Source organism: Silurus aristotelis, assembly GCF_946808225.1.
Source record: "Silurus aristotelis genome assembly, chromosome: 14".
Taxonomy (NCBI): domain Eukaryota; kingdom Metazoa; phylum Chordata; class Actinopteri; order Siluriformes; family Siluridae; genus Silurus; species Silurus aristotelis.
In genome coordinates this window covers 11,699,486-11,711,449 of record NC_139587.1, presented here as the reverse complement: position 1 = coordinate 11,711,449, position 11,964 = coordinate 11,699,486, and the positions used below count along the sequence as shown (strand labels likewise).

Below are 11,964 nucleotides of genomic sequence, written 5' to 3'. Positions count from 1 at the left end.
TTAAGAATATAAAAAGTCAAATTTTTTTTACAATAACTTGTAAAAATTAGATTTGTCATATCACATTATTCAATAACTTTTTAACAGTTTTTCATGAAATTATTACTATGAAAATGTATATTTTACCAATTAATTTCATATTTTTATTTAAAAAAATTAAAATTTTCTATTGCACTTTTTAACTGTTTTCAATTAAATGATGCTTATAAATATGGAAATTTATAAGCATAATTTAATAGAAAACAGTTAAATGATGCTTATAAATATGGAAATTTATATTTTCACAATAACTATCACATTTTATATGAAATAGTTTTATTTTTGTCAAAACATGATCAGCATTGTCACTTTTTTGTTTTTCATTGACTTTTTTAAAGGTTTTCCATGATCATATGATTCATATTTTCACAATTACTCATATTTTTATGGTAAAGGTTAACGTGTTTTTTTTTTTATGAAATTATAATTATGAATTGGAAATTATATATTTTAATAAAAACTTTACATCTTTTATAAAAAAAAGTCATTTTAAAACCATTGTTCATCATATTACGTTTTGCGTTGATTTTTGCACTTTTAATGGTTTTTAGTTAAATGATGCAAATGAAGTCATATTTTTCACAATAAATTTTACAAACTTGATTTGTCATATCACATTATTTTATTGAATTATTTACATTTTTTTTTACAGTTTTTCATTAAATAATTCCTTTGTTTATAAAAATTCATTTTTTAAATTTTTTTTTCATATTCATATAAAAATAGTCATTGTTGTAAAAATAGTAATAGTAATTGCCAAACATGGTTTCCATGAAAATATGCTTCTGTATATGAAAATTAATATTTTCTAATTAATTCTAATTTATGTAAAACGTCATAATTTTGTCAAAAAAATGTTTTGTCTAACACTTTTTTAATAGTTTTTAATGAAATTATGCTAATGAATACAAAAATTAATATTTTACTTTTTTTTAATGAAATTTTGGATATGCATATGAAATGTAATATTTTAATAAAAACAATAATTTTTTTTATAAAAAAAAGTCAGATTTGTTTCAAACCATTGGAACCATTTGTCATATCATTTTTCTTTAAATTTTTGCACTTTTTTAATAAAGTTTTTCATGAAATTATTCCTTTCAATTTGAAAATTAATATTTTACCAATTAATTTCATATTTATATGAGAAAAGTCATGTTTATGTCAAAACATGGTATTTCATGAAAATAAATATGACCATTTATATTTTAACAATAACTTAAAACTTGATTTGTCATTTCACATTTTTCATTGAATTTTTGCACTTTTTAACAGTTTATCATGAAATAATTCTGATGAATATTAGAATTTATAATTTTCAAATTAATTTCATATTGTATTTTCTTTTTATATTTTTCTCAGACCATGGTTTTTAATAGTTTTTTTTGCTTGCATAATTGCATTTTTTTTTGTGTTTTTTCTTTAAATGATGCTTATAAATATGAAAATTCATATTTTCAAAATAACTTTTATAAAATAACTAATTTTTTTGTCAAAATATGATTTGTATGGTCACTTTTATGTTTTTGCTTCCTAATAGCAATTTTTAAAAGGTTTTTCCGTGAACATATGCTTTCCATAAATATCATATTTCCTTATGTAAAATGTCATATTTTTGTCATGTAAAAGTTTTTCGTTCACGGTTTGCACTTTTTAACGTGTTTTCATTTAATTGTGCTTATTAATATGAATATTCATATTTTTACAATGACTATTTTTATGAAAAAACGTCATATTGCTGTCTAAAACTATTTTGTCATGTCACCTTTTTGTGCACTTATTGCACTTTTTAAATAGTTTTTAATGAAATTATGCTAATGTTTATGAAAATTCATATTTTTACAATAAATCATATTTTTTATGAAAAGATAAACAATTTTTTATGAAATTATTAGAATAACAATGAAATGTTATATTTGACTAAAAACAATAAATTTTGTAATTGACCAAAATCTTCTGAATATCAATTTTCATATTCATAAGTATCATTTAATAAAAAGATACTTATGAATATAAAAATTGATTTCAGAATAATATTTGTATAAAAATGTCAACAATATTTTTTTTTATGAAATTATGGTTATGAATATGATATGTAATTTTTTTAATAATTTGATATTTTATAAAAACTTGATTTATAAAGTCACTTTATTGTTTTACGTTCACTTATGGCACTTTTTCAAAAGTTTTCCATGAACATATAATTTATATTTTACAATATCAAATTTTTATGATGAAGGTTAACTGATTTTTTTTAATGAAATTATGAATATGAATTTTAATATTTTAATAAAAACAATAAATATTTTATGGGTCATATTCTTTTTCAAACTATTGATTGACATCACGCTTTGCATTGAATTTTTGCACTTTCAACGGTTTTTATTTAAATGATGCTGATGAATATGAAGTCATAATTTCACATTATCTTGTAACAACCTGATTTGTCAATCACGTTTTTTTTATAGAATTTTTGCACGTTTTTCATGAAATTATTCCTTTAATATGAAAATTTATATTTTCGTATTTATATGAGAAAAGTCATATTTGTGTCAAAACATGGTATTTTATGAAATCTTTCTCATTCACATTCCACTTTTAACTTTATGAAATTATGAATATGAATATTTTCACAATAACTTGTAAAAACTTTTTGCACTTTTTAACAGTTTTTTATGGAATTATTCTAATGACTATGAAAATTTATATTTTGGCAATTAATTTTATATTTTTATTTAAAAAAGGTATTTTTGAGCTCAAACCATGATTTTTTATGTAAAATTTATATTTTCATTTTAGCTATCACATTTTTAATGAAAATGTCATCTTTTTTTTCAAAGCATGATTTGCATGGTCACTTTTTTGTTTTTGATTCACTTATGGTACTTTTTTCAAGGTTTTACATGATCAAATGATTTATATTTTCACAACTTTTTATATTTTTATGGTGAAGGTTAACATGTTTTATGAAATTATGATTATGAATGGAAAATTATATATTTAAATAAAAACAATCCATCTTTTATTTAAAAAAGTCATTATTTTCAAACCATTGTTTGTCATATCACGTTTTGCATAGAATCTTTGCACTTTTAATGGTTTTTAGTTAAATGATGCTAATGAATATCAAGTCATATTTTTACAATAGATTTTAAAAACTTGATTTGTCATATCACGTTTCTTTATTAAAATATTTCACATTTCTAACAGTTTTCCATTAAATTGTTCCTTTGTATATAAAAATTCATATTTTACCAATTTATTTCATATTCATGTTAAACGAGTCATATTTTTGCCAAACATGGTTTTTATGAAACCTTGTTCGTTCACTTATTGCACTTTTTAAATGGTTTTACATGAAAACATGCTTCTGAATATGAAAATTCATATTTTCATAATAACTATCTAATGTTTTGATGATGAAAATTAATATTTTTGAAAAAGCTAAATACTTTTTTATGAAAAATTACATAATTTGGTCAGAAAATTAGCAATTTTCATTCACTTGTTGCAGTTTTTAACAGTTCTTATGAAGATTTGATTATAAATATGAAAATTAACATTTTTTAAATTACAAAATACGTTTTATGAAAAATTTCATAATTTTGTCAGAAATTTTTTTGTAATATCATATCTTATCATAAACATGTACATTTATCATGGGCAAGTGCATGCTGTTTGTGCATATTCGCTTGGTTCGACAAACCGCTTTCTCGTCATCCTAGAAGCCTGAGACTTGCGGAATCGCAATTTCAGCGTCTAAGAAACTTATTGACAACACGTACAAGGCTTTGCAAAATATGTTTTGTTTTTAATTAATTATGACTTTCTAAGCAATCATTAGTTTCTTTTTTCAGTTTCTTGCAGTTTTTATGAAATTTTGATTATGAATATGAAAATTTATATTTTTTAAATAACTAAATATTTTTTATGAAAAATGTCATAATTTGGTCAGAAAATGTTTTGTAATAGCATATCTCATCATAAAAATTTAAATTTATCATGGACAAGTGCATTCTCTTTGTGCATATTCGCTTGGTTCGAAAAACCGCTTTCTCTTTGTCCTAGAAGTTTAAGACTTGAGGAATCGCAATTTCAGCGTCTAAGAAACTTATTATTGACATCACGTACAAAGCTTTGTCAAATATGTTTTGTTTTTAATTAATTATGACTTTCTAAGAAATTTTTTGTTTCTTTTTTCAGTTTCTTGCAGTTTTTATGAAATTTTGTTTATGAATATGAAAAATAATATTTTTTAAATAACTAAATTTTTTTATGAAAAATGTCATAATTTGGTCAGAAAATGTTTTGTAATAGCATATCTCATCATAAACATGTAAATTTATTATGGGCAAGTGCATGCTGTTTGTGCATATTCGCTTGGGTCGAAAAACCGCTTTTTCTTCGTCCTAGAAGCCTGAGATTTTCGGAATCGCAATTTCAGCGTCAAAGAAACTTATTATTGACAACACGTACAAAGGTTTGCTAAATATGTGCTGTTGTTTTGTTTTTGATTAATTATGACTTTCTAAGCAATTTTTAGTTTATTTTTTCAGTTTCTTGCAGTTTTTATCAAATTTTGATTATGAATATGAAAAATTATATTTTTTAAATAAAAATACTTTTTATGAAAAATGTCAATTTATTCAGAAAATGTTTTGTAATAGCATATCTCATCATAAACATGTAAATGTATCATTTATCCTAGAAGCATGCTGTTTGTGCATATTCGCTTGGTTCGAAAAACCGCTTTCTCTTCGTCCTAGAAGCCTGAGACTTGCGGAATCGCAATTTCAGCGTCTATGAAACTCATACTTGACACCTACAAGGCTTTGCCAAATATGTGCTGTTGTTTTGTTTTTGATTAATTATGCTTTCCAAGCAATTTTCATTCACTTTTTGCAGTTTTAAAGAGTTTTTATGAAGTTTTGATTATGAATATAAAAATTTATATTTTCGTAATAACAATACTTTTTATGAAAAATGTCATAATTTGGTAAGAAAATGTTTTGTAATAGCATATCTCATCATAAACATGCAAAATTATCATGGGCAGGTTGATTAATGATTATAATTAAAATATAATTTATAATATAATCATATATTAAATTCTATAATAATTTTTATATATTTTTTAATTATATAATAATTTGATCATAATATAGTCAATTTTTTTTTAGCACTTTAGAAGCTTATTTTTGACAGCAACTGTTTTATATATATAAAAAAAAAAACAATGTTTATGAATATGATAAATCAATAACTGTTAAAATTCAGTTTTATGTATGGAAAAAAAAAAGTCAGTTTATTGCTTTTCATTCACTTATTGCAATATTTCATGATTTTCAGTTAAATTATGCTTCTAAATATCAAAATTCATGTTTTAAATATAATGGATATCTTTTTATGAAAAATGTGCTTATGAATATGAAAATTCATATTTTCCCCAAACAAATCATATTCTTATAAAAAAATAAATTACATTGTTTTTAAACCACCGTTTGTCATGTAACGTTTATCATTTATGTCTTGCATTTTTTAACGTTTTTGACAATAAATCATGCTTATAAATCTGAAAATTCATAGTTTCACAAGAACTAATTTTTTATGATAAAGTTTAACATATTTTTTATGAAAATATGATTATTATTGACAACACGTTTCTTGCAGTTTTTATCAAATTTTGATTAAGAATATGAAAAATATTTTTTAAATAACTAAATACTTTTTATGAAAAATGTCATAATTTGGTCAGAAAATGTTTTGTAATAGCATATCTCATCATAAACATGTAAATTTATCATAAGCAAGTGCATGCTGTTTGTGCAAAAAAACGCTTTCTCTTCATCCTAGAAGCCTGAAATTATGATTATGAAAATGAAATGTAATATTTGTATAATTATTTTTTCATAATAAAATACTTTTTTCAAACCATTTTTTGTCATCACGTTTTGCATTGCAAATTGATAAACTTTTAACGTTTTTAGTTGATGATGCTTAAGAATATGAAAAGTCAAATTTTTTACAATAACTTGTAAAAATTAGATTTATCATATCACATTATTCAATAACTTTTTACAGTTTTTCATGAAATTATTACTATGAAAATTTATATTTTACCAATTAATTTCATATTTTTATTTAAAAACATTTTAATTTTCTCTTACGTATTGCAATTTTTAACTGTTTTCTATTAAATGATGCTTATAAATATGGAAATGTATATTTTCACAATAACTCACATTTTTTATGAAATAGTTTTATTTTTGTCAAAACATGATTAGCATTGTCACTTTTTTGTTTTTCATTGACTTTTTTAAAGGTTTTCCATGCTCATATGATTTATATTTTTACAATTGCTCATATTTTTATGGTAAAGGTTAAAGTGTTGAAATTATAATTATGAATAGGAAATTATATATTTTAATAAAAACTTTACATCTTTTATAAAAAAAAGTCATTTTAAAACCATTGTTTGTCATATTACGTTTTGCGTTGAATTTTTGCACATTTAATGGTTTTTAGTTAAATGATGCTAATGAAAAGTCATATTTTTCACAATAAATTTTACAAACTTGATTTGTCATATCACGTTATTTTATTGAATTATTTACATTTTTAACAGTTTTTCAATAAATTAATCCTTTGTATATAAAAATTCATATTTTACCAATTTATTTCATATTCATATGAAAATAGTCATATTTTTGCCAAACATGGTTTCCATGAAAATATGCTTCTATATAATTTTGTCAAACAATGGTTTGTCACGTGAAAGTTTTTTGTTTACGTATTGCACTTTTTAATGGTTTTTAATGAAATTATGCTAAAAAAATTCATATTTTCACAATAACTCATTTTTATGAAAAAGTTAGTTTTTTTATGAAATTATGTTTATGAATATAAAATTTAATATTTTAATAAAAACAATATAAAAAAAAAAGAAATAACATTTTTGCGTTTTTTTTTATTTTTTATTATTTAACACTTTTGTTAGATTTTTATCATGCCCAAACTTAATTCTTGGAGAGGTTTTCCATACAAACTACGAAGCTCATGGTGCCTTCTCTGATGTCAGGAAAGAATCACACAGCACACAGAATGGAGCAATGTTCTTCTTCGGTTTATTGCATGCAACAAAAAGTATATATGTACACATTGAAATGAAAACCAGACCTAAAGCTGTTTCCTGTTTGGATAAGAAGACATACTAGCTGGAGATATGTGAGCCCAGATAAAGACTCCCTGTATACCTTATATACTAACATCCTAAATATTTTATAGACACTGAACAGACAACAGAATGTGTGTGAACCACTGTGAGAAATGTGTGAGTGTTAAGTTTGTAATCTTGTGTACCAGTGTAGATTTATTCATTGCTAGAGACTCAAAGCACTTTTGTACGGCGTTCTGGATAAGGGCTTCTGCTAAATGCTGCAAATGTAAATGAGAACCATCTTAACACTAACAATGGCAACTTCAAATCATTTATGGTTTAGCATCACACACCAATAAAATAGGATGTTCTTTTCTGGGAACAGGATCGGTGAAATATAAACTGCAAATGAAAAGATAAAGACAAAACAAAAACAACAGATTTCATTTCATTCCGTCCCTACATGCATATAATCATTACCACTCCAATTGAGGCCTTTATGGCCTGTCTTACCATCGTCATCAAACATGGCAACATACAAAGTACAATTCCAACATTCAATACAAGAATCAATCCTAAAATAAAGTAGTTTTTAACACTCATGAATAAATTCGTAATCTTCTCAAAAAATTCTCCAAGACATCATGAGACAATTGTTTCTTAGTGCTTGTTCAATATGTCTATAAGCAGTATTATCAGGTATATGTAGCCCGGGAGATGAATAAGTAATGACACCGGACACAGATAATATATTTTAACGGGGATCTTTTATTTTCAGACTGCACGTTACGCAGTGCAGCGTTAATGATGCAAACTTTGGGGAAGATGGAGTTGGATGGGTAGCACTAGTGAATACCTGGTTAACAAACAAAAAGCACGCTTCTCTTATCACAGTGCTCATATAATCGTTTCAAGTCACAACAGTAAGGAACAAAACTCTTTGTTCACCCAACTAATATAGACATAATATAAACAACCCATGAACATAGACAACGGTAGCAGCCCCTGATGTTAGGAAACAAACAGACACATGAATATAACATCTGCACAGAAGACTGAATAAGGCTGCTTAAGTAACATGGAGTACATGAAAATACGATCCTTTATAATGTTACATTGTTGTGTGTGATTAATGCATAATACAGCTAACACAGTGCAAATATCATTACACAGCATAACACGTGCTCTTACACTCAAACCTGTATTATTACATTACAGTAAATAACTTATGACTCAATGAGTTTATAGAGAGAATGGAATCAATTACAATGTCCCAAACTTACTTTTTACCACCACTCTGGCACATGCACACGCTATCACCGGATATTACAGACTCGTTCTTGCTCTACACATGTTAAAGAAACAAAATACAGAACTTATTTCAATAAACATGCATGTACATGGCAAATTAACCCATTTTGTGGAATTAAAAAAAAGTTACAAAACTTACTCTGATGCTTCCCGCTCACCCAAAAACGCACGAGGCTAACAAAGCACTTTCTCCCCTCTGGATTAAACAGAGTAACCACATCTCAATATCTCTGGTCCACATAAAATAATACACAAAACTATTTAAGAAAGTCTTATACTGATTATATTTAATCACTTACGCTTCTTTTCCACACCAAACGAGATATCCCAAAAGAAATCGGTCATTCTTTGTGCTTTATGGCTAAATACACGTGCACCAACTAGATGTTGCGCTCTGTTTACCGGAAGGAAACAACCCTTTTGCATTATAGTTCCGTTTCTTAAAGGGCCAGCGAAACCTTTTAGCAGTGCATGGAAAAGTGCATTAGTACACACTGTGTGTCACACACTTAACACAAAGCCTAAATAACATGAATACACGTTGTCTTTTTAACCTGGTTACACTCTCCCCTGCTGATAGTCAACGCCCTCGGTGACTACAGACACTAATCATTGAGCCCACCTTGTAGCTTTCCTGAAGTATAAAGAACCACGCCAGCTAACACTTGGGAAAGCACATCAGGACTAAAGGTTACTACATTGCAAGCTGACCTAGGTAATCGATTTGGATTACTATGTAGCCTTGCAGTTTCTCTATTTGTTCTCCGAGGCGCAGGATAAGGCACTCCTAACTCATCACCTTTCTCACTTTTCTTTATGGGAGTAGGCACAGGACTCGTTCCCGGACGTTCAACAGGTAGGTAGTTACCTAGCTCGAGTGATCCTGGATTTTCAGTCAAAGAATCATCAGGTACCTCAGAACCCTCTGGAAAGACGTTATTTTCTTCAGATCCCTCATTACTGAACCAGGCTTCGAATGCTGGAGTCACCGTCTGCCTTTCCCTGGGACCCTGGATTTCTTCCACCAAGACACATTCTGCCTCAAATAAGGGCACTTCGGACACAGGGACTAAAGCAGATACCTCTTTTATAGGGGGTTTTTGACTCCTGGGCATGGGCACTGAGACTGGACTCTCACAGGGTCTGAGATTACATCGGTGTACCCTCTTTACCGATCCACCTCCAACAGGCTCTACTGTGTACGTGGTTCCCTGAATCTCTACCACTTTGTACACTGTGGATGACCACGCATCCTGAATCTTATTTCTGCCAGGTGGTCGATGTCGCAGGTACACATGCTGCTCAATCTCTACAGCAGGGCAGTATACCTTTTCATCTTGGTGCATTGCTCTCTCGGCAGCCTTCCGCTCTGCATATTCCTTAGCGCGAGCATGTGCTTCTTTGAGACGTTCTTGGTGCACTTTCAGCCAATCAGGTCCACCCAGAAGAGCATTAATCGGCAAATGAGAATGGATCCCAAACAGCAGATAGTACGGCAAGTACCCTGTAGATGAGTGTGGGGTTACATTATATGCATACACAAACTCAGATAAATGTTCAGGCCATCTGCGCTTTTTCTCAGGTGGTAAAGACTTTAGAAGGTCGTGTAGAGTCCTATTGAATCTCTTACATTGAGGGTTTCCCTGGGGATGGTGTGGTGTTGTGCGAGTCTTTTTAACTCCACACAGCGCTTTCAAAGTTCCTGCCTTGATCAGAACGCAAACGTTGTGGCACTCCATACTTCAAGAACCACTCTCTTAAAAGGATCTTTGCCGTGGTCTCGGCCTTCTGATGCCGGGTGGGAAAGGCTTGACTGAACTTAGTGAACACATCAGTTACTATGAGAACATTTTCCCGCCCGTCCGTGGCTGGTTCAAGTGTGGTGAAGTCTACTGCTACAACTTCCAGCGGCCGGGAGGCTACAAACGGTGTCCAGGGCGCTCTAATTTTAGGCTGCGGCATCTTTGCTAGTACACATCGCTGACATTTCTTCACCCACCGTTCTACATCTTCATACTTTGCTCCCCAGAAACATCTCTGCCTCAACAGTCCCAGGGTCCTCTCGATACCCTGATGCCCCATCTGGTTGTAAACATTATTTAAAACTTGGTCCATCAAGCAGGTGGGTAGCAATAACTGGTGACATTCCCCAGCATGCACATCATCGATTACACGGTACAAAAGGCCATCTTTTTCTCTGATCTTTTGCCATTGTTTGAGCAGGGAACGCACACTTTTGGACGAACCTAGTCTCTCTTGGTGGGTAGGTTTCTTTTTCCGGTTCCATAACTTTTTGAACTCGCTGAGCGTAGGATCAGTTTCCTGAAATTGTTGGAGTTCGGCTTTTGAATACTGCTGTAGTTTTTATCATTTTTCTCAGCCCCTCTCAACCTCTTACTCGCATATGCTATAACTGTTTGTCTACCATTTTGGTGCTGGTACAAAACGGCACCCAACCCAAGGTTGCTGGCATCTGTTTCTACAACAAAAGGGAGGGCAAAGTCTGCATACCCAAGGGTTGGTGCACTGGTAAGCTTGTCTTTGAGCTGTTCAAAGGCCTTTTGACACTGGGGAGTCCACGAGCTTTTATAGACCCGAGCTGCTTTGACTGAGATTCTCTCCCTTAGGCACACATTTACTACATCATGTAACGGGCCGGCTACCTGTGAGAACCCCTTAATGAATCTCCTATAATAGCTACAAAAGCCCAAAAAGGATCGGAGCTCCCTAAGAGTGTTGGGAACTGGCCACTCTCTAACTGCACTTATTTTGTCAGCGTCAGTACTCACACCTTGTGCTGAAACTTGATGACCCAGGAACCTGACTTCAGGTTGTAGGAAATGACATTTTTCCACTTTTATTTTTAGCCCTGTCTCCTTCAGCCTCTTAAACATTGTTTCCAACCTCACTAGATGATCGTAAAAGGTGGACGAATACACCAACAAGTCATCCAAGTAGATAAGTACAATTTGGAACCCTAAGTCGCTCATGGTGGCCTGCATGAGGCGCTGAAATGTGGCAGGGGCATTGCAAAGCCCAAACGGCATACGGCGGTATTGATAGAGTCCAAAAGGGGTAATAAATGCAGTCTTGTGACGGTCCTTCTCATGGACTGCAACTTGATGGTAACCGCTCGCAAGGTCTATTGTTGAGAAAAACTGTGCCCCATATACAGTGAGGAAAATAAGTATTTTAACACCCTGCTATTTTGCAAGTTCTCCCACTTAGAAATCATGGAGGGGTCTGAAATTGTCATCGTGGAGAAATTGTCACTGTGAGAGACATAATCTAAAAAAATTAAATCCAGAAATCACAATATATGATTTTTTAACTATTTATTTGTATGATACAGCTGCAAATAAGTATTTGAACACCTGAGAAAGTCAATGTTAATATTTGGTACAGTAGCCTTTGTTTTCAATTACAGAGGTCAAACGTTTCCTGTAGTTTTTCACAAG

At 29.9% G+C, this 11,964-nt stretch overlaps 1 protein-coding gene across 1 annotated transcript; it reads right to left on the bottom strand.

Annotated features, from left to right (window-relative positions):
• Window positions 1–8,115: 8,115 nt before the first annotated feature.
• On the bottom strand, window positions 8,116–10,588 carry LOC310737422 (uncharacterized protein; the record flags this gene model as incomplete). The annotated part of the gene is made up of 4 exons (XM_083561751.1): window positions 8,116–8,540; window positions 8,646–8,702; window positions 8,806–10,010; window positions 10,213–10,588. The coding sequence occupies 2 exons, from the start codon at window positions 10,586–10,588 to the stop codon at window positions 9,112–9,114; spliced, it is 1,275 nt and encodes a 424-aa protein (XP_083417877.1). The 3' UTR covers window positions 8,116–8,540; window positions 8,646–8,702; window positions 8,806–9,111.
• Between the last annotated feature and the right edge of the window lie 1,376 nt (window positions 10,589–11,964).